A 24,640-nucleotide genomic window follows, 5' to 3' on the forward strand; every position below is an offset into this window, starting at 1 on the left:
GTTTTTTGCTTCTTTATATTTGAAAACCTTAAGTTTATATATGCAGTCAAACCAACACAAACTTATATTTGAGAAATTAAAGATTGCAATGTGGCTTCATAAAATAATTCTCAAACACTTTCTTCTTACGGTAAGCAATGAGAAGGCGGGGCTTCTGAGATGTAGGGCTGCCAACGGCGTCAAAGCAAAACGTTATAAAAAAAATGAGGAAGAGTTGGAAAACTTCCAAAATTATTATCTCAAGGTAGGTGTTTTTTTTCCTCCACAAGTACTCCAGGATTTTGCCTCGCTCCTTTTTCTCTCTCTTTGTTTTGATGTCCTTGACGCTGCTTATTTCTGATTGACGGTTTATGGAATTCATACTAGAACTATTGAGGATAACAAAGCTGGTAGAGCTGGTCTAAATAATTCTGATAAAGCTGTCCAAAATATAAATCGTGATTGAATGAAGGATAAATCTTATGCTGGACATAGCAACGCAATCGGCACCATAATTGATTGAGAATCCAATCCTATACTGAATGGAAAGCATACAAAGATAGAATCTTTCATGATCCACGGTGTGAGGTGAAATAATTGAGGGATTATAGCTATTTAAACCCACATTTCTGTAATTGTCTGAGCATGTAAAAACTCAAGGAAGTAGGTCTCTGATCTGCTCTTTCCCATGGATGTAGGTTCCCAAGAACTGAACCACGCAGATTTAGTTTCTTTTCACTTTTTCTCACGGTATCAGGGGGCACCGCCAAGGCACCAACTTATCTTCTTCCTCAATTGCTCAGTCTACATCCCCTCTGTCTACCCATAACATCTCCAATTTAGGCTACTCGAAGCTTAACCATGAGAACTTTCTCTTTTGGCACGTACAACTGCTTGCTTTGATGGAAAGCTAGGATATGGAGGAAATATTTTTTAATGATGATGTTCACTTGTCAAAATAGATGATTGAAGACTCAAATAACATTGCTGCTGTTAAGCTCAGGTACCAAATCACGTCTTTGCTGGAAGAAGGCAGATCGACTTCTTAAGTGGTGGATTACAACCACCCTGTCAGAGTTTGTTTTGGGTTTGGTATGGGACTCAAGACATCCAATGAAATCTAGGAAACCCTTGTCCCTAACTATACCCTAGATTTAGACTTACAAAAAGGGGATTTTGTCTAATACAATTATCGACTATTAAAAAGAAGACTGTCTCATTACATGAGCATATTAGAAAATGTGTGTGATGATCTTGCTGCCTTCGGAAAACTGGCTCAAGATAAAGGCATTCTGGTTGTTACGAGGTTTGAAAATAGTGTGTGATTCCTTTGTCACGACAAAGATGAAACGTCTAATGTCTTCCAACCATGATATTGTCCCACTTCTTTAGAGACATCAAACTCGAAGCAGTCTAAAGTATCCGCAATCCGCATAAAAAAAAAATTCTATTACAAGTTCAATTTCAAAAGCAAAACATTTGCTCAAAGAAATTCTGGTGAAAATGACAATGCTTCATCGTCACAATAGAAAGATTCAAATCAAGAATAATCAAAGAGCAAATTTCATGGCCTAACCTGTCAAATACGTGGCAAGAGAAACTACTCTACTTTAAACTGCCATAACAAGTGCATGGCCTAGCTTTTGCAGTTATGATTGTTTTAGAACCCCAAGGCTCTGAATGGTATATTGGTACTCGAGCATTATTGCATATGGTCAATTATGATGGTAAGTTATCTAGTTTGAAGCCTTTTTTTCATAATTCTATTTTGGTTGGCAGTGTACATCAATTACATATATGATTGACAAGACTGATTCCTTACCCAAATTCTTTTGTTTTATGCAATGATCTTCATGTACCACACATTACAAATAATTTATTGTCTATGAGCCAATTTACATGAAAGTTTGCTTTGAGTTTACATCTCTTGGTTTCATTGTTAAGGATATGAGAACCGAGAAAATTCTAGCCACCAGGAATAAACAAGAAGATTACACAACGGATTTGAACCTACTGCACTTTTTTGCACATTGAGACAACTCAACATCTCTAGACCTGTGGCGTACACTTTAGTACTCTTGGATGATCCATGTCTACCATTATTTAATCGGGTGTTTATTCCTAATCAAGTTCTAGATCTCATGCATTGCAATGAGTTGGCTAGGTATCATAGTTGACCTACCTTCCTTGGTGTGCTCAACCTATTCAAAACAAGTCTATCTAGCAGGTTTAAATTGAGACAAAAGAACGAGGCCATAATTCGAAACATGCCTGACTGGAGACTTGAAATTTGCCCAAAGTGCACGTAGTGTTCATCATTTGGATGTCGGATGAGGTGGGCACAATTAAACCATATATCCTGCTAGAAGCGGATGGTACCAATACTAGGCTTCCAATAGGTGGAACCTTCGATTTATTCCAGCTTTGCAATAAAAATATGGAAGAACCAAGAAGTTTCCTTGCACTCTTTGCAAGACGACAAACTTAGCAAAGATATTTTCTAGCCACAAAGTACCAATGCTGCCTTTCAATTCAAGAAGACAGTTTCTTCCATGCAATATGATGTTCTTTCTTCATATTACTTTAATCACCCCATAAAAAGCAAGCCATAACTGTTTGAAGCTTTTTACAACTGGAGTAGGCAACACAAATGTAGTGATCCAATTGCTAATAATAGGGTTTACAACATGCTAAAGGAAGCATCCTATCTCTAAAAGATAAGGTGGAGATTTTTAGAAAGGCTAAATGGTAGTCTATCTTATTGAGAAGCACCTCAAAATGTAGGAGAGTAAGGTGGCCACAATATGACAAAAGTCCAAGATAAGTGATCATAAGGTTACTTATATCATATCCAAGCATGATGAGATAAGTAATCCTGAATATGACTCGTTGTATCGAACAATCTAACATTTTATGGACTTGACCTTTGAACTGAATGACTCTCCAAATTCAAAAGCATATACTAGATTTTCTGGATGGACCATTTGTTTGTCTTATTAAACAGAAGAATATCATCTTCATAAGTTAAAAACATTGGTGCTCTACTAATTTTGGAGATAACTGAAGACCTGATCTTAGATGCATCAAGCTTGTCTTTTCTTAAATCACACAAAAATCTCAATATAACAGCTATAAACAAAAAATGAAAGTGATGATCTCCCCATTTGAATTTGAATACTCACTTGGGGCACCATTTAACACGATTGTAGTTGTATAACCTAAGAACATAAATATTGCCCTTGAACTCTCAAAAATTTCCAATAAAACTTGCTAAGTCTAGACTTATGAAGGTTTCTTCATTAAAATAATTTGCCTTTGAAATCATGTTAGGAACTAGTGATAATACTGAGCTCAACTTGAGACAGTTTGGGCAAAAGTGAAAACATGGTTAAGATTCTTCTCTTGGAGATAATTTTACAGCTTTTTCTAAACAACAATGACAAGCATCTTCCTCATTTTAGCAATAAGTTTTAGCTTGAGAGGTTAAGAAAATTGCTGAAGAATAGGGCAAACCACCACCTCAATTCCCCAACATAGGACTGTCAGCTACTATTGCTATGCTTACCAATGTTAATCACAATTTGCTCCTAATTGCTTTGTTTTGTCATGCTGTATAGCAAATTTGGGAATTAACTATAATATATTGGTCATAGGCCTATCCTTCAGCTGGGTTTTATTTGGAATACTTTATAAACAAAATAATAGTCTAATGTAACTTAAACCAAAACAATTCTAGAACTGTGACTCCTCATCACCAACTGTGCACACATGTCTTTCTCTTGAATGACATGCCACTCATCAACAATGCAGTCTGAGCTGTGCCACAACTCCATTTTTGGTGACCTCCAGTACTATACTTAACATTAAGAGGAGAAATCTTAACACAAGTAGACTACATCCCAAAAGCTTCTCAAGTTGGACAGATCCCACATCGTGCAATCTAGCATTCTTGGCCATCCACAATTTTCATATAACAATATGAAAGCAAATTCCTCAATAGTGCATTAACCACCCATGCTAGAAGCTCATGGTGGACCACCACTTGAGCTAAGCTATGAATGATCAGTGAGGACTTCTCTTCTTATCAAACTTGTTTATCACAACTATATGACAGTTGAATAGAACATGTGGGTCTCCTCTTCCTATTTCTAGTAGATGTGATATTTGTTAGCCAAGAAAAGACCCTTAATTTTCATTGATCTTGAGTGACTTATATTTCTTTACTAGCAATAAAGCAAAACCAGTGGCATGAAAAATACTATATGTATACCAAATCCAATTCCTCCAAGCCTTTTCTAAACTCATTTCTTGAATCATCTCAAGAATGCAGCATGATCTAACATGCTCAATCAGCATACCCCGAAGCAACAATTGGTTAGGCCTGTCATAGGTGGTAGGGTGTGTGACGTGAACCCGCTTGAGAAAATATTCACATTGAGACAAGATAAGACTCAATCTGATAAAGTCTCCAATACTGAAATCTTTTGAAGACATCTAGTACTACTGTAAAAGCTTTTAATGCTTAGAATTTTAAATTGTCAGTAATACAAAAACCAACAAAAAATGGTGTTTCAATACAAACAATAGATCCAACTTTTCAAAAAAAAAAAAGAAAATCCAAGGTATCTATATCGCTCTAAAGGATGTCTAAATCTTTGATAATGTTGTTATTGATCACATGACATTCTCCTTCTGTTCAACTTCATTTTTTGTTTTCCATTAGGATGACCAATAAAGAACTTGTGCATGCTAGCTTTTGAGGATCTATTCGTCATTGACATTGGTACATAACATTTTCTTACCAAATTTTGAATTTAATGTCATATCTATTAGTCTACTATCAAAATCTGTAAGTTGTATTGATATTTGTTTTCACTAATTGCATTTTAGAGGACCCAAACTCTAAGATGATGATTGGTGTCAATGAATTGAATAATAGACTGCATCGCTCTAAAAGTTTATAGAAAGATATCTCAGAAATAAACTACAATGTTCCAAGTTTTATAGTTCAATTCAATAATGCTAGTTCTGCGTCTACTTTCTTTTTTATCTACAATTATAGACGCTTCATGCACAATCTTTGATATATGACATTGTCAGCTGGATCATCCTTTAGATTCTAAGCATATTGTTTTGATATTGCTTTGACTAAACATATCTATCATGTTTGTCTATATCAAAAGGATGTGGACTACAAGTAAAATGACATTGTTACATATTCTTGAACTCATTAAAAGAGACATATGGAGGCCAAATTCACAACCTGCAAGTACTAGAACCTATTAGTTTTTGAAGTCTTGCTGAAATGAGGATTTTTTTTAGAAGGCACAAGTGTGAAGTTGAACATTTGCTGAAGTAAATTTTAGCTTGGTTGAAAATCAATTCAATACAAATGTTTAGAAATTCATGTCTAATATCTAATTTAGCCATCAAGGTTTGAAATGAGTATATAATACTAATTGCAAGTAACATTCAATCACCTCTGCTTTAAGGAAAACTCCTTATGAAAAGTTTTGAAATAATTTTTAAGTTATTTTCATCTCAAGTTGTTTGCTTTATGCAACTTGAAGCCTAAAGATAAATTTGACAAAACGGCTTGCAATTGCATCTTTTTTGGTTGCCCTTTTGGAGAAAAAATCTAACTATTATATGATCTACAAACCAAAAGAACTTTTGTAATGGATGTTGTATTTTTTAAACTAACTTTGCTTTATTACAAAACTCTAACAACATACCAAAAGTAGTAGTTTTCTAACAAGAGAATGATTGTCTCATGACCTTATTGTTGAGTCTTTTGTCACCAAACATTTAACAAAATCCATCTCATATAGACAATGTTCAAAATAAACTTTCTAGCATTGAGTCATCTTTTATAATGTATATCAACAATGAAACTTAAGAATCACCAATGCATCAGGAACCTTGTCGCTAGTATCTGGCATCCACAAACATTCTCTTCAAAAATTTTTACAATATAAGGTTCCAAAGTCACTAGCTCAATCCTCTTTATGGAAAAATCTGCAACTATATATTCCCTATCAAAACCAATTCCCTTCAATAAATTTTAGTTTGGATCACAATGTCTTCATTCTAAATATTTCATATCAATCCTATCCTACTTCCCATGGTAAGCCAAAACAATATAGTTGTTGGAGATAAACAATAACATTAGAACTAGAGCCTTAAAGAAGAATGGTACCTAGTTGCTTGAATCTTGTTCACCAAGAATTGCTCAAATATCTGTAAGTAGATTTTCAAAACTAAATACAATGCTGACGGTGGAATAGAAAGGCACACTGCTTGATTAGCCACCAAAGACCACCCTCAAATTGAATGTCTAGACTACCATAAGACATTTGCTTCAAAAGATGGTGACAATAATGTCTCGAATTTAGGCTACTATATATTCTTGGGTTAAGCTAATTCCATGACAAAAAAGCATCCCATCATCCCTAGGCCATCAATTAAAGTCGAATATGTGGGCCTAGCAAATGTCTCAAGTGATTTTTTTTTTTGTCAAGATCATTACTAGTAGACTTCAAGATTAAATTAACATCTCCAATAGAAGTATACTATGCCAAATGTAATGCTCTTCATATCATAGTCAATCTAGTCTTCCATGAGCATACAAAACGTATACAAATAGATTTTCACATTTTAAATCAGGGGCTATTGAAGCAACATATATTTCTTCAAGAAATCGATTTGCAGACATGGTTGCCAAGGTTCTCGAGAGAAGCCAGTTTCTATTTTTTGAGGAGGAGTTTTGAAATTACAATATATCATTTACAGCATATACATGCATATGAGCATCAACGCTAAATAACAAATTAATATGTTTCATAAGGTTAATTGTGTCATTGCAAATCCAATTACTTTTGTGTAGTTTTGTTGTAATTCTATTAGGAAGAAGCATCTAGAAGGGTGGAGATATTCTTTAAAGTTTTTAATACCTCTCATGTATAATTATGCATTTGTTCTTCAATTAATGAAATTTGTAGAACCTTTCATCATACTTACAAAGCCTCTTATTCTTGTTTATATTTTATCTTTCCAACTCTGTTTCATTTTTATTATTTTTATAGAGTATAATACTCTTAGTATGTCCATTATTACAATTTTTATATTAGGATAAGTTCTAGTGGTGGAGGCATAAAAGTTTTCTAGAGGGGGCGCCCTTCACCGATTTTTATATTTGAAGGGGCACTCATATACATAACAAACCAAATATTCAAAAATATTAATTAAATATAAAGAAAGCTTGAGGGGCTGCCCACACCAGTTAAGTTCCCATTTAGAGTGGTTAGATCTTATTATTTTCTTGTTGGTGAGTTTGATCTTGATAATCTTCTTGATTAGAGAACAAGTCAGCGTAGTGTTTAAACTTTTAGTTAGTTGTATGCAATTTCTATCACGCTCTAGCATTTTCATTATCCTTGTTTTGTACTTTGATATCCGTTAACATGCTGGTGCTGACATACTAAAAATCTTGTTGAAAATGTTTGACAAGGGATTTATTTGACAAATTCTCAAAACAAGGGAAACTAACATATCGAATTTAGGTTTTTAGAGGTTTTTAAGTTGCATAGCATAATATTAGCTATTCTCAATGTTTGCTGTAGCTTAGTGTTGATTCACATAGACTTAGAATATATTAAACATGTTTTCGGTTAGTTCATAGTGAGACAATAGTTATTTTTCTAAAAAGTGCAACTGATCTTAGGTTTTTAATGTTACTCAATTAATTTTCAGGTGTGAAGGAATAGAAATTCAATGCTAGAAACATCTCTAAGGTTTGTATCAATCGTTTGGCCACTGCACCTTTTGCCTTGTCCATATTGGCAAGGTTGCTAAATGGACACAAATTAAATTGCCCTATGATCCCTCCAGCTATGAGCCGAAAGTATTTTAGAAATTATATCTCATGTAATATATATATATATATATATATATATATATATATATATATATATATATATATATATATATATATATATATATATATATATATATAAAGCAGATGGACGATTAAGATCAGATTAATGAGAAAAATATGTAAACTAATATTAGATGATAAAAATGTCCTGCTCCTTTTCTCATTATTTTTCTCTTAACCATCCATTATATTAAATCAGATAGCCTTGGTTAGATAACTGGATGACTTTGAAAAGCCAGTGTCACTATATGTGTGTGTGTGTGTGTGGGAGGGTAGGGAGCGGGAGGAGACCCCTAGTTGTTGCTAGTATTGATGCAAAATATTATGTGATTTTTTTATGACTATACTAAATTCATTTGGATATACATGATAGCTTGCAAATCTGAAAAAAAAGTGATTTTTCAAAAGTTTATTCTTGTTGAGAATCATGTTCCAGCAAAGATGTGTTTTCAAAATGATGGAGAAGATGATTTTTATGTTTTCAACTTTTTTTCTTGAGCAACATGCATGGCATCCAAAAACATCACCATATGGTATGTTTGAGTAGCATCACAAGCACATTGGCGAGACTAACATTGCATGCTCTAACGACACACATAAGGGTTTTCGCATGCATTTGGCAGCTAACCTTGAGCGCTGCTGTTTACCTCATTACTATAATGCCCATTTCTTCTTTCAACCACAAAGCTCCCCTTGAAGCCCTTTTCATTAGAAAGCCAAATTTTAAACTCTTAACAATTTTTGGTGGTGCATGCTATCATCAGCATAGTTACAAACTCTAATACTAGCCTATGTTATAATTTTCCTTGATATCTTTATCTTTCCTGATTTATCGATGTTGCTGTTGGGAAGGGATCTGGCTAACTCCTTCCTATTTTGTAGTAATTGTGCTTCCTTTTATCTAGTCCTAAACATCTGGGCTAAATCAAGGTGTGCATTGATGTTGTTACGTAGGCCTCTTGCTGGCTTCCATATTTATGGCCCTGTAACCATGACTAAAAATCAATAAGAAGAAAAGAAAGTGGGTGCTTCCTTCATCGTGGAACGTAGGCTTCAGGCGAACCACTTTAAATTGTATATTCGTGTTGTTAGTCCTCTTCTTCATTGTGCCAATTAACATGTACCAAAGCGGGACAAATAAGTTGTTCTAGCACGTCTCTGCTGCATCATGGCAGATTCTCAATGAGATGGTGATCAGAATCAAAATGACATAGGCAGCTCAAAAAATAGCAAAAGCAACATTGGTGATCAAAACAACAATAATGCATTGAAGATCACCACCTTGCCTCTCAAAGGGCCAAACTACATCAATTTGGCAAAGGCTGACCATCTCTTCGTCAATGGTTGGTCTAAGATGGGCTACATTAACGGTAAGATTGTTCCACCTCCTCAAACTGAACCGACCTTTGATAATTGGCAATCAGAGAATGATATGGTCACATCCGGGTTGATTAATTCTATGAATCATTATTGCTAATCTAATGTATCAAGAGACTGCTAAAGAGGTATGGGATACTCTAAAAGAGTTGTTTACCAAACAAAATAACTTGGCCCATGCATATGAATTGAAAGTTAAAATTGCTAAATTGTCTATGGGAAATAAACCCATCCAGCTTTATATTGTTAAACTTGAAGTTTCTTTGATGAACTTTATCAGTATCGACATGCTGCATTACACACACACACACACACACATATATATAAATGACATGCAGAGGAGAACAAAATTTTTAAATTACTTGGTGGATTTGGCAATGACTATGAAGGAGTCCACATTCAAATTCTTATGACAAATCCAATGCTTTCATTCATTAATGTGCATCAGTTTATTCAAAGGGAAGTTTTTTTGGCACATGGTGATGAATATGATCTTTAAGACTAAAGAAGAAAATCAAGAAAAGGTGACTTGCTATACTCAAAATTCTACTCTTAGTGAGGAGCACAAAACTTATGCCCTTGTGTCAAGCAAAATCCGTAGCAAGTGTACTCATTGCAAATGCATAGGTCACACCCGCGAATGGTGCTAAGAGCTCATGGACATACCCCAAAGGATAAAATGCCTAATATGGTCAACTACGTCACCAAGGAAGACATCAAAAATTTTTTTCAAAAATTAAGTTCATATAATACATTTGTGTTCTTCTCTATGGATGGCACTCTTATGCAATGTAAAACATGAGGCAGAGAAAAAACAAGATGGAGAAAAGAATAAGGAAAAGTTGTTAAGTGTTGCCAATATATTGCCTTTGATGTAGAGTAGATATGTATGACATTATGAAAAAAGCATGTTATATGAGCAAAAAAAAGCAAATAGAGTGCAAGTCACCGATAAGGCCATAAATGCATATGTCTAGGGTATTCATCAACCCGAGCTTGAAGCTATCTTTGCCTTATCAAATCCAAATATTATGTTATCATGCACATTTTGCGGCAAAATTAGAAAGAGTTTATAATTTCAAAGCTTTTAATTTCTAGATTTTGAAACACACATGGCCCTAGTATAAATGTTGATCTTCCATGATGTTGAAACTATCACGAACTCAACGCACAACAATCACACAAGTAAAAGCATCGATTTTACATGGTTCGGCAAAGAGCCTACATCCACGGTCAGATTACTCACACAATACTGTATTTCTCATCAAGATAGAGCACCATTACAGCGATACACCATAAAGGCCTTGGTTTTCAACGGATAGACTAAAGGAAAACCTCTCACACAAGGAAAGGCCCAAGACAAAAAAAATCAACTTCCAAAACTACAAAGCTTTCCATAAAAACTGATCCTAATCGTAATAGGACACCACCATTTAGGACAATGGTAACAAGCTCCCCCTCAAGTTGGAGCACAGATACTAATCTAACAATCACGGTGTAAGGGTTTGTTTCAAACCATAGATAGATCATTGAAGCTTACGAACTTTACTGGTGTCATGAACATATCCAGTAGGGAGGGTCATATACACTTCTTCCTCCACTACGCCATGCAGAAAGACATTTTTACATCTAGCTTCAGAACTTTCCAATTTTCATTGCCAGCGATGGAGAGAAGAACACGAATAGAACCCACTTTTGTTGAAGGTGCAAATGTTTCTGTAAAGTCTATTCTACTGAAAGCACAAGCAAGAGTCAGCTTGAATCACATAATATAGTATTAAAAGAACAAGTCAGTACATTGCAAATAAAACTTGTTTTATTTGAAGAGAAATGTGCAGGATATGGTGAGCTCAAAGAAACATGTGCTAGAGTACCTGAGCTCGAGGCAGCTTATGATCGCATCAATCAAATCAGCTTCACTTGGGATCATTCAGTTAAGTTTCAAATATATTATATGCTCAAGTGTCTTCTTTCTTTTTTATAAAAAATTTTACTTCTTCTATGCAAGTTTGCCCACACATCCTAATTTCCCCCATTGATGCGTGCAAAGATGAAGTTTTCATTTATCTACACAAATGTGGTGCATTAAATGTCACGTACTTGTGCTGTCTTAAATTTTCAATATGTAAGACGGGTGGTAATTAAAAATGAATGTAATGGAACTTTCTTTGAATATCGTCATAGGTACTGTAGGATATATTTTTGTATTCCCATTATTTGGCTTCAACGGAATATAATGTAATATTAAAACAATTAATATTAATTTTAGTGACGGAAAAAAGAACCATCAGTAATATGATCATTAGCGATGGTAATTACATGTTGGTATAAATATAATTACTACTGATTCCGTCAGTAATTGTCCAACCATTTACTGATAGTTTTGTACGTTGTCAGTAAAGATCACATTTTTATTGACGGTCTATTCCATCAATAAATAATGAAATTTCATTGACGGTTGATGAAACTGTCAGTGAAGATGTATGTTTTACTAATCGTCCTGCGCATTAGTCAGTGAATGTATCAACGATGTTGTCTACTGTTACTGGTTTCGTATGCCGTCGGTGAAATTTTCACTGACGATATTTAGCCTTTTACCAACAGTTTGTTAGTGTCAGTAATAATGCTTTTTTTGTAGTGTTTAGCCAGATCCTGGTGCTACCGAATGGCCAATAGCAGGGCGCTAATATTCTTCTTCATGGTTTCAGTTCCCAGGTATTAGGTAACAAATGCATGCACAAGATCTGGGTTAGAACGATACTTATAAGTCAACATTTGGATAAACTTCTGGTCCATATACCATCATGATCAAATTAATCCACACACATAGAGGCATGAGAGTTGAATGTATGCCCCATAAGAAATGAGAATTTCTAAAATAGTTCCCCTTAGCCAAAAAATTTTCTGGCATCGCCACTGGTTGGTTGGATCTTGATGCTTGCAGATTCTGTCTAGGGATGTCAATGGATCATATTAGAGGCAGATATTCCCTTAACCGTATCCATATCTTGGATAATTCACATGTCCAGACTTGAATTCAGCTTTAAATATGAAGAAAGAAAAGTCATTTCTGATTCAAATATGAATTTTGAACCGTATGTAGCCGATTTTCAAATGTAGGAGCATCAAATATATGGCATTTATTTAAAACTAAATGTGATGTAAGTCTGATAAGATATTTATGTATATTCAATTCCGAATTAAATCAAATGTCATTTTGGATATTATTTTTTTCCACGTCTGATTTTATTTAAAATGATTCAATAGGATATCCGATCTAGTTTGGACATAAAACCAGGCACGCACACACACACAATATATATATATATATATATAATGTGGCGTATATGGTCAAGTCCAAGTCCTGCTCCATTTCACTTTACGTTGATCCAACGCAGTGATTCCCCAATCCAAGAACCGATTCCTCATATCTACATCAACAACGAAACTTCCAAAACAACGAAAGCAGCCCAATGGGGTATAGGCAACAAGAGGATAAGGGTCACTTTCATTTTCCGTGCTCTATTGGGGACCATTGCAATGAAGGTGCGGTCCAGAACCTAACCATGGAGGACCACAGACGGGCTTTTCTGTGTTAAATCCAGACTTCATGGACCACTCAATGCCAGAGGGTACATTACAGCATTGCATTCGTTTTGGTCTTATATGTGTCACTGCATCCCGAGGGAAAGAAGACATAAGTCTGGTCCTTGCTCATCCTCATGTGTGGTAATATTCACCAATACACAGGCAAACATAGTTACAGATCGAAGATGACGAGTATGACCCACCCAGGTCCCGAAGCAGCTCTGAATCCCAAGAGCAGGGGGAAGACACAGGGCCTAGTCGACCTCTTTGGAGTATTTGGTCATGTGGTTCGCTTTTGTTTAATCACTTCCATAGCTAGTTAAGTCTTCTCTCAGTCTGTTTGAAAGTCTGCTCCTTATTGGGAAACAAGGAAATTTGAAACAATATTGAAAGAGAATTATCAGGGTGTAATAATAAGGAAAACACCGCTTTGAATCCCTATTTTTGGTTAAGTTTCATATGGAGTAAGAGAAAATGAGGATACACATACACATACATGCAACAAACACATTAACAAATCGAATTTTATATTTTCTGCATTCACTATCTTATATGGCATTGTAATTAATCTTCATGAACTTGTTCTCATCATTATCAATACCACAACCTAAACTTAGCGTAAACACCTTATACATCATTGTACAGACGACGAACAAAGAGAGACAAGGAGAAAAATTGGAATAGTAAAATTAAATCTTTTCCTGTACACACAAATAAAATTAAATATTTCCCTGTACACAAACCAGAAATTCGTGACATCATACACACGCACACAAACGTGTATATGTGTGTATACATAGCACCAAGCCACGTAAGTGATCATATCTATAAGATTCATTGATTTATTTTATCATCTGATAGTGCAGGATGGAACCGCACATGGCCGATATATAAAAACTAGTGCCGTAGTAATGTGTAACCTTATACCTTGCCATGTTGCCAAATTCCGGGCAGAATTAATCGTCGTAAGAGCTAGCTAGATCTACCCTACTCTTTGGTGTGTTCATTTTTCACTATTTTTCAGATGAAATGATGTAATACTGAATCTCAAGTGGATCTTTAGAATAGGTAAAGCTTTATTAACATATGTCAACTTTAGATTTTTATAGGCTTATTTTAGAGTAAAGACCTGCATCCTTAATGACAATTACCTGATAAATTCACCGGCATGTGAGGACGCGCATTTTTAAAGCCTTCTCTGCTCAAATGAAAAATGTCTCTTATTCGTGAATGGAGTTTAAGTTACGATATATTTGCACGGGGCTAGCTTCTAAGTCATTTCTAAGGTCCTATTCTATTGCTTTGATTTGGCATACATGAATGTTAATAAGGTGACAATGAACTTCGATTTTAAATCAAATTTCCAAAGCTAGAAGTTGTAGTAAGCAAAACAAATGTGGAATTTGGGGCATGTTACCTTTTATAACACTAAGAAAAACATCCCATTACTGCGTCAGAAGGAGAAACGCCAGTAAGCAATAATGAAATAGACGATATATATGAAAATTCGTTTACATGAAGCTGATCTGCTTGTTTCACTGTTGTCATGAATGTTGTTACATACATTCGTACTTGATGAATTAAAGCTACTTATGATTTCCACCATGTTAACATCAAATAGCGATTAATGTACATAACTTAAAAGACATAACTGAAATCCAATTGGTTCCCTAATTTTTTTGTTAGCTTAATTGCCGACTTTTTATACATAATGTAAGTCATTACTTCACCTCTACAAGGAACTATCCAAGTTAATCTGATGCACGTTTTCTATTTACTAAATGAATTAATATCATAAACGCATTTAGTTAATAAATTCATTAAATTACTCATAACTAATGCACGGCATATCTGGGTAGATCAACCTGAAACAGGTGAGACTAATTTATGTCCAACAGGTACCGATACTATATTATATTATATTGTATTGCGTGTGCATATGCTTGAGATCGTTATTTTTACATGCATTCAAGTTGGTTTCTTAAAATTTTCCCGTTCTTTAATAAATCCAACATCTACAGGCGTAACAGTTTATAGCATTGGTACTGTAGTGGAGATTGGCTTTTGAATCATAAAAAATTAACATGTATCAAAGTTACTCTGCTGATTCAAAACTCAAAGGCATGCCGGAAATGCATCAAGTTTTGTTGGTTCAAAAAGTCTGCTTTTACCCTCTCAAATTCAGGATGTACAAATTAAGAGTTCACTGCTTTGTAGTTTTTTTGCTCATATTGAGAACATCTATGCAATTCGAATCAGGCCAAACAACTTGAGTTATAAAATATATACCAGATTGAACAAATAAATATTATACTAACCATCTCGTTTGCTCTTTTTGATCTGTTTCCCCTGTGCCTAAGTAAATCATCTATGCATGCGTTGAAGTCCGCGGACATAGTTTTACAGGCGCCATAGCTGTGGAACATCACCAATCTCTCTCTCTCTCTCTCTCTCTCTCTCTCTCTGCGTGTGTGTGTGTGTGTGTGAGTGTGTGTCTCCGCCCCCCCTAACTGCCTTCATATATACATGCAAGTTCAACCTATAATAATTTCATGTCGACAAGAAAATTCTACCATAAACACATTTTAGCCAGCAAGACTCGATCTTATTTACATAGTTCTTTCAAATGCATATTTTTTGGATGAATGAAGCGACATTAATGACCCATTAATTTGTAAAACGATTCGAACTGGGTAGTTTAACTTACTTCGAAACTTGGTCAAGTTTTGGTGTTGCATGTAGTCGGGGCTCACCAGAGCTTTCCGTTCAGTGGGCTTTACATGGCTTAGTCATGGTGTGTGCTGCTGTGCATACTGTTGACATTGTTCAACTGCAGGTTTGATGTAAAGCAGGATTTTCAACATACCATACACTTTATTTATTAAAAAAAAAAAGTGTATCCCCATGCATAGAAACACGCAAGTGCACACGCACAAGCATACACATAGAAAACACTTCTGGCAAAACGCAGACCGGCAGTGGTGTTGAAAACTGGTGCTATATATGTGGAAAGTTCATCTGCTCATGTCCAAGTGTCCTACGAATTAAGTTTTTTAAACTTGCTCAGGACAAAAGGTTCTCCCATGTAAACAATGTCAAGCGTTTTTTCTTTCTAAAAGTTTTATTGGTACTTTATGATTGTTTGCACTTGCATGTGTGGAATAATACTTAATGATTAGTTACGAATCATATGCACATCATGGCTTTTTTTTCAAGTATGTGCTGTATAAGCACCTAACGTGTGCGTGTGCAAGCGAGTGTGTGTCCATGTGTGTGTGTGTGTGTGTGTGTGTGTGTGTGTGAGAGAGAGAGAGAGAGAGAGAGAGAGAGAGAGAGAGAGAGAGAGAGAGAGAGAGAGTGATTGAGCGAGAGAGAGAGATTGCTGATAGAGGTTTCCATATATAGCTATCTGTATAGGTGGGGAGTTAAAGTCTGATCCCCATGATCAGACCAGATTCTTCCGAGCTATATGAGCCAAACAAGACAGACTTAAATACTGAACATACCCGGTATGAAAAGCTATGGATATCACTGACAGATTGCTGTAACCTCGACGGTCCTCAACCCAGAGCTATATCATGGACACCGCCCCCCACTCCCCTCCCCCCCCCCCCTCTTCTCTCTCTCTCTCTCCCTCTGATATATATATCATTCATTTACTCTTGAGTTCACGGCCATTTAGATCATTATGTGGCAACACATAGCTTGATAGGCGTTTGTGGGATTTCAGAAATCAAAGGCTTACAATCTCTATGTAGTGGAGCCTTGAACAGCTCCGCTTTGATTTAAAAAAAGGAAACATGATCCAAGAGTTTATTGATGAACAATAATAAGAAACAAAGTAGACAGAACAATGCCACTTTTACACACCAGAGAATAGGAAGGACCAGCATAGAGAACTCACTTCACACAAAAATAACTATAATACGAATTAATAACTTCATCATCTCATATATATTCTTCCCTTAGTTTAACCCAGGACTTTTTTTTATTATTTATTTTTGGGTAGTGGAGATGAAAGCTACAGCAGTGCGTCCTATAAATATTATTGAATACTATTGCAGGTTTGAGTGTGCAGAATACTACTATGCTTCTGCCACTTTATCTCGTCATCGTCTTGCTCAACGGGTTTCTAGTACTTACCTTAGCACTGAAGCTTTCCACGCTGCTGTTTGTAAGATAACAGTCTGCCCATAAGCGCTCTTGAGGAGAGCATACTGAAACCATTTGGAAGAAGACCGCCACCAAAATCACGACCTAAACATTCTTCCCCTTCTCTGACGTATCAGGCGAATGAGAAATGTTTTGTTGGTAATGGTGGAGATTGGAAGCTATAGCCCCGTAGGGATGCCTGAAAGATTGGCTTAGGTTGCCGAAGGTTGATGAAGGAGAAGTTGGTTGTGCGCTTTGCAGACTCATATTCAGCAATTGGGGGTGACTGAGCTGCCTGGAGTGATCAAGTTCCAAAGGAGTTGTCACAAATGAGGGACTAGAGGGTTGCCCTTGAATAGGTTGGTAAAAGAGAAGGTGTGATCCAGATGATAACGACAGTGAGGAGAATACAGAATTGTTGCTGCAACTATTGTTTTCGTGAGCTTGAACTGAGTGAGTTTGGGCACCTAGATGTGCCAAAAAATGACTTGAATCTCTTTGGGCGAAAGGATTGGATGGCAGTGCATTGATGAGCAAGCTGGGGTATGAAGGTTGGTGGGGAAGATGAAACGGGCTCATAATTTGTGAATTATGGAGTAATTGGGGAGAAGATTGGCTTCCTTGTTCATACCTTTTACACGAAGCACTGGACTTCTCCTGATTGATCATTTCTTTCTCAGACCCAAACTGATCAGACCTCAAGGCTATATCATGGCTGCCAAACTGAAGTCTGGCGATGCTCTTCTCATCAGGATCACTGACAACTGCACCTTCCATGGCACCACTCTTGTTCGAGAGTAAGTTCAGAGATTGAACACCGGAATATCTGTCGCCGTCCAAATCTGAATTGGAGATGGATGCTTGGAAACTGAAATCACACTCTTGAGGAATGGGGAGTGGGGGGAGTTCGTCAATTTCATGTTGGGCAGCCTTAATCAGCCAATCAACAACCTTGCTGGGCTGATTGAGACCGAGCCTGTCTTGGAGATCATAAAGTTGTATAGCAGTTGACACAGAAAGCCTTACACGCCTATCTCTCAGACCTTTAATTGTCCTTACTTTGCTATGCCTATCTTTGCCCCCAAAAGAACGCGAAACTCTTACAATTCTTGGGTCCTTCAGTCCAGCCCAAGCCTTCAAGCTGTAAGATCCTTTTGCTTTCTTCTCATCTTCAGCACATCCTTCTTGCTTTCTGGGTGTAACAGTTTCTGCTGAGTTCCTTATCATCTTATTACCCTCATGATGCTTTGTCCAAGGACTATCAAAATGTTTCTATTGAGAACAGCTAAGGAGCTCTTGACAATTTATGCCGTTTTGAAGGATCGATCACAAGTATTTACTTTGGAGCGTTTTCTCTGTAACTGCCACCCATTCACATCTGTTTGCAGATTCCCAAACTAGTGTTGATTGTATATATGGAAATGTCACTGAATTAAGAAAACAGAAAACGATGGTATGACAAAGGATCCCAAAATCAAACAAGTTATGGACGTTTGACTACTTAAACATAAGGATCTGAGTTTCTTTTCAAGGTATTAAAGGAAAAAAAACTTGATTTTCCATGTAAATTTTACATGGAAACCAAAGGCAAGTGCATAAACTTATAAAATGTATAGGTAACCTAGAAGTTATCAGTATAAAAGTGCTGCAATGCCTCTTTGAGTTTCAAGCCGTGGAAAGCACTGCAATAATGATATAAAAGATACATAAATTGAGAGTGAAAAAAAAAAATGCAGATCTTGACTTGCTTACTTGTTTAGCAGAGATGATTAGACAGCATCGTTGGTGTTCAGCACCCTTTCAACTCTTCTTCTGTACATCGTACTGCTCAGACGGCCTTTCAGTATTTGCTGCAAGAAAAAAAAGGAAAGGGGAGACTAAAGAAACCCTAGGCTGAAATCCATTTTATAAATTCATTCTGAGAAAATTCAGAAAACTTGATATCCACATTATGAGCTGGGTGAAGAACAGGAAATGTGTGGTTCATTTTCCTGCACGTGGCAGGCGTCGGCCCAGCGCAGAAAAGCCAATCACCATGTTATGTCATCATTGGTAGATATCTGTCTGTATTTTCTTTACAAAATAAATTTGGGCACACCACCATCTCTTTATTTCATATCTTTCTGTTATTAATGCATCCCTTTCAAGTATGGCTGAAATCAAATTAGGTATAAGTTTGAATTTTACATAAAGTTTATTTTGTCTTGAATAAGAAAATCTCCACTTGGCCTTTTCCTCCAACCAATTTCGGCTTTCATCAGTTCTTGCTGATGAAATAATCAAAATGTGAATATATGCAACTTTTGATATGTAGTTGCAGCCTAAGACATATTATTTAATTCATGAGTTGCTAATATTACTGCAGTGCAGCCATATACGAGAAAAACTTTGCAAAGCAGATGAAAACTGGTAAGTTTCCTGCCTAACATATACCAAAGACCACTGCATTTTGTCCATTTTCGTGAAAATGCAAACGTGATTCTGTTGGAGAAGTTAGTCGGTACATTTAATGATTTAACTACGAAAACCATTTAGGTCATATTGACTATAATTAGTGTAAAAAAATTAATTTATTTAATTAGAAAACATATGCAAATTAATAGCTAAATCCCTTCAGCTTCTTACCCGGTTAGTTGGAATACTTTATGAGTGCATTATTTTCATGAACTGATACCAGCATTTGTACTATCCAGCCAACATGACAAAGAATCAAACAATAGGAGGTAAATTAAAGCTAGTTAGCCATAGTTGCATGTCAAAGGATCCTAAGACCAGTACAGAAGAAGATAAGATCATCAAAATAGACGTCCATTATGAGCATTAAAGGATTTGCAAATCTTCCTCTAAGTGACTCACCTTGGGCTTCCTATAATAGATGATTTTTTTTTTAATAGAAGGCTAGAATATGCAAAAAGCTTTCAATTAATAGCATCAGTGGACCAGCCTACAGCTTCATTAAATTCTGTCTTGATGCAAAGGGACCATCCTAGTTTCCCCAGCATGATGGATTATGATGAACTTAGAAGAGGTTCCGATCTCTCAATCAGCTCGTTTTCCAAGAAATCAACCTCCAACCTTTGACTGCCATATATTGACTACTCATTTGTCTTCTATTCTTCCTTCTTCGTTTCAGACTTTAAAGTGTGCACACACATACACATATATATAAGCAGAAGAAGAGACATTGCCAAATAAGAATCCGACCCCTCAAATTTTAATTACATAAAGGTTCTGTTTCTTACATGGATTTAGGTATATATCTGCTACTAAAGGTAGCTCACTCACTGTTGTGCCAGGATTCTGTCTAATTAGCCACTAATCTTGACTGCATGTTTTATTATTTCTTAATGAAACTAATTGGTTTACTATTATGCACGCTGATCTTCAAAGTGCTAGGTATAGAATTCTATGGATGTCGGTCTGCAATCATGCAGCAGTATATGTTTATTTCTTTAGCACTGATGGCTTCTTTCTATTCTGTAGACTTGCCCCACCCAAAAGGATCACTTGTTATAAAGACAAATGAGCTACTGAAGCTTCTGCATGCCTAACTGATCTACCCACTTCCCTCCGGCGGAGGCGTGTGGGCTAGTGTGTGCAATTGCCCACACTAGCCAACAAAAAATGCAGTATTTTATATTGGTACATCTTCACTTATTTATTTATTTATATATGAGTGCCCCTTAAAGATTAAAAGTCAAATAATTAGTGCCCCTTAGTTGGAAATTCTTGGCTCGGCCGCTGCTGCTCTGCCCACTTCAAAGAATGCAACCGGATCATTATGTTCACCCTTCACATTCTTCCCTTGCCTGAAATTATCTAAAAGGAATAAAGCATGTATAAACCTAATATCTTATCACATCCAAATCTCCACCGACCTCCAAAAGAGAGAGAGAGAGAGAGAGAATGAACTCCTTTGTTTTTTTCTGCTCATCCTTTTTCTGCTTTCCTTCCTCCTTGCATCCCTTTTTGACCAAGCGTGCTGCAAATTATGGGAGATGCATGGTGTCCTCATAGGAGGGGGTGGGCGGCAGTTAGGCATGTTTCAACAAAGTGGTGGTGCATATATGCCGCTGATGAGGACTGATAGGCGACATTCCGTCTTCTCCTCCTCGATAGATCTTTCATGTGGCATCCTCTCATTGCCTACCAACTTGCACAAGCGTGGAAAGAAAGAAGAGTGGAAGAAAAGAAAATGAGTTCGAGATTCATCCCTATCACGATTAACAGAAGATAACAGAGCAGTAGTACGTTCAGAGTCCATTATTGATGCCTTTTTCTTGACTTGAGGCAGTGCTTCTGGTTGTTTCTCAAAACTTCCCTTTCTTTTCGTACGCTGAGAAATGGCTTCAACTTTACGTGGTCTTCTCTCATCAGTCCTACCATCATAGGAGAGAGAAAGAGAGCGAGAGAGAGAGAGAGAGTTTTCTTTTGCAATTAAAAGCACTGGTCCCCAGGCGGGCAATCGTTTCACTCTTGAAGAACCGGTGAGTTATCCATCAAGAAGACATGGCGCGAATTGATCCCGGGCAAGTGATCCCGGAGATTCATAATTTCCCGACGATAATCTAGTCCCACGGGACCAGACATTCAGATATTGACGTTAAAACTCGGTGCCAACTTGTTTTAACTATCAAAAGGATAAAATAATTCGGAAAAGAGACAACCGGAGTACGTGAATATTGTACAGCTTATATATATTTTATGGTTATTTATTTATTTATTTTTTACCAAAAAGCGGATAATTTGATGGAATGGTTATATACACCATCTCCCTGTATCTAATTTCATGTGTTATTTTAAGTATAACAAAAAAAACCATGACTAATACAAAAACAAACTTTTTTTGTAAGGATAAAAACGAAAGCCGCAAAAGAAATTCAAAAATTCGATAAAAATAAAATTTGTTAGTTTATATAATCAATATACCCCTTTAAGCAGTAGAAAAATATTTTTGTTTTTTTGTTTTGTTTATAGCGCTAACCCATTATCTCATAAATATTTTATTATTTCATAAACATTATCTTATATTTATGTTTATTGTTATCTCATGCATCTGTCTATTATCTCATTATCTCATAAATATTTTATGATTTAATAAACATTAACTTATATTTATGTTTAGAACCATTTGTTATCTCATTATCTCATATTTTTTTGTTATCTCCTAAACATTATCTCATACTTATGTTTAATGTTATCTCATACATTCATCCATTCATTATTTCATAAATCTTTATCTCATAAACATGATCTTATTCGTTATTTCACTCACATGCATATGCAATGTTTGAGTATGAAAATAAATATACATATTGATACTAGGATTCACATCCCGCGTAAGCTCGTTACATACATGGAATGATGACATACAAAACTCTCTAAACGTGCAAAAATATGCTTCCACCTTCCGGTTTGTTGTCATCCTCATATCGGAATCTTGGCCACAAGTGATTCTTTTTCTTTTGTGTTCTTGCGAAGTACGTGACGTTATACATGGAAAACAACGTTTGATAAATTTTTGGTGTAAAATGATGTTTTCTCAATGTGTAGATAGAGTTTTATAAGCTAAAAAGGTATGGACCATCCATTAGCTTAATAAGACCTTACCCATATGTTGACAATATTTACTTATATTTATAAGATAGGAACGGACGGTGGTGTGACATCATGTGCGTCCTTTTTTTGGATGTGTAAACAGAGTTAATTTTATGAATTAAAAAGTTGGACCATTAAGCTTTCATTAGAAAATCTTATCTTTATCTTAAAAGAACCATCAACAAAAATGCCCTTTATGTTGATTCTAACGTTTTCCAAAATGAAAAGCACAATTTATGGTTAGTTTTGTGTTTGATAGAAACACCTGCATATATGTCTTTTTCTAGTTTAGTTGCCAAAAAATTCTCTGAATTTCATTTTATTTATGTTCAAAATCATTCCCACTTTTCATTGATCATTGTTATTGTAAAATGTGGAATCATGACGCTCCAGTTGACGAGTATATGGTACCTTACCTAAGTTCTCGACATAGCTGGTGTGGACAGTTGCTCACACCAGCCTCACAAAATTAGTTTAATGTATATGTTAATATTTTGATATATTTGATTATTATATATGTAAGTGCTCCAAATAAATTATAAGTTTTGAATGAGTGCTTCTACTAACAATTTTTTTTAAACTCAGTGAACACAACCCCGAGCAGGAGCAACGGGGAAACCCTTGGGTCTTCTTTTTTTAACAGTAAGTTTTTAACCTCCTTTTCATTGGAAAAGGGACTTACAAAACTCATGGATCTGACAAACTTTAGAAAAAGGATGCTGATTTTGAAAAAAAACCGATGCGATAAGCTTTATATGGCGGTGAAACTCATTTTGGTAGATAATTTGAAATTTCCAGTTCCAGAGCATTTTTCAGTTTTGGTCCGTGTTAAGCAAAGTAATTTAAAAACCTACATTAAAATTCTTTTGTTGGAGAGCTTTGATTTCTGGTCGCAGATGATGCCGCAAAGGAACCATGTAATTTACTTAGCACCCCCACCGCCCTACCCGGAAAGTAAAACCAAGTGGAATAATCGGGCCGAGGAATTGACACCTGCCATCGTCGGACGATCGGAGAATTTGTGACCCGTAGTTCTGCAACTGTAAGATTGAAGCAAAGCACATTGAATACTTAGGATCCTTTTTCACTAATTTATTTCCTTTCTTTTTTGGTTTGAAACTTTATAAATTTTATGAAGGGCAGTCTCCATATGGATCCCTTCAATTATCGAGCCATGAATTGGCAAATTGAAAACCTTTTTGCATGCATGTGCATCCTTCCTTTCATGGTGTTTCATCCATCTATTTTTTCCATGCAGGCGTATCTAAATCCGCTAGTAGTTTTCTCAAACAAGAGATACCTTGAAAATACAAAAGTTTCACGGTTTTCTCTCTTTGTCTTAAGGGTCTAGGGCTCCTTCGAAACCTAAGTATAAGTAAAGAGCAGGACTGTCAACTATAATATCACACACCTATCGTTTTCTACCCTGATGAGTAACGCTCACAAAAATTCAACTAATGATTAGACTTTCATAGGTCTACCAATCCTACCAACTATTCTAAGCCAGCCCCTCCCTTGACACAATCAGCTAATTAGTTGATACGTTACAGCACCACTACAATTATGACTCATGCATTACATGATGAAATTAAGCATCCTTCACATCATATACAATCATTTATTTTCACATCATATACAATCATTTATTTATATGATTGTGCTCCTGAAAATTAATGCCCCTCAACTAAAAATTTAGGACGTGCAATTGCTTACCCCTAACTAAGAGGGTGGAGTTCCTTTGTAGATTAGCTTGATCTTTTGGAATTGGTAAATGAAAAGCGTTTATCCATATATTAGTTAAACTATTTGGAATAAACGAAAATCTCTGCAGCCTCCTCATATAATACCTACCACCTATTGGCAGTGCAAAGCTGATACAACCAAATATCTCATTGGATCTTTTCGGGTATTTTTCTTTTCATTTCATCGATTCCTTTTAACGAATGTTGTTTATCTTTTGTAAAAAAATGTAAATTTTTATTTTTCCCATTTTGTCCTTATAAAGGGGTC

At 35.9% G+C, this 24,640-nt stretch overlaps 1 protein-coding gene across 1 annotated transcript; it reads right to left on the minus strand.

The window, feature by feature from the left end:
* Positions 1–16,581: 16,581 nt before the first annotated feature.
* On the minus strand, positions 16,582–18,944 carry LOC116257000 (transcription factor TCP5-like). The gene is made up of 2 exons (XM_031633572.2): positions 18,785–18,944; positions 16,582–18,459 (listed from the first exon to the last, which is right to left on the minus strand). The coding sequence occupies exon 2, from the start codon at positions 18,257–18,259 to the stop codon at positions 17,138–17,140; it is 1,122 nt and encodes a 373-aa protein (XP_031489432.1). The 5' UTR covers positions 18,260–18,459; positions 18,785–18,944; the 3' UTR covers positions 16,582–17,137.
* Between the last annotated feature and the right edge of the window lie 5,696 nt (positions 18,945–24,640).

The sequence above is a fragment of the Nymphaea colorata genome, chromosome 7, assembly GCF_008831285.2.
Source record: "Nymphaea colorata isolate Beijing-Zhang1983 chromosome 7, ASM883128v2, whole genome shotgun sequence".
In the NCBI taxonomy this organism is placed as follows: domain Eukaryota; kingdom Viridiplantae; phylum Streptophyta; class Magnoliopsida; order Nymphaeales; family Nymphaeaceae; genus Nymphaea; species Nymphaea colorata.

Coding starts and splice junctions, on each gene's coding strand:
- LOC116257000 (XM_031633572.2), bottom strand. CDS start 18,259: ATGATAAGGAACTCAGCAGAAACTGTTACACCCAGAAAGCAAGAAGGA.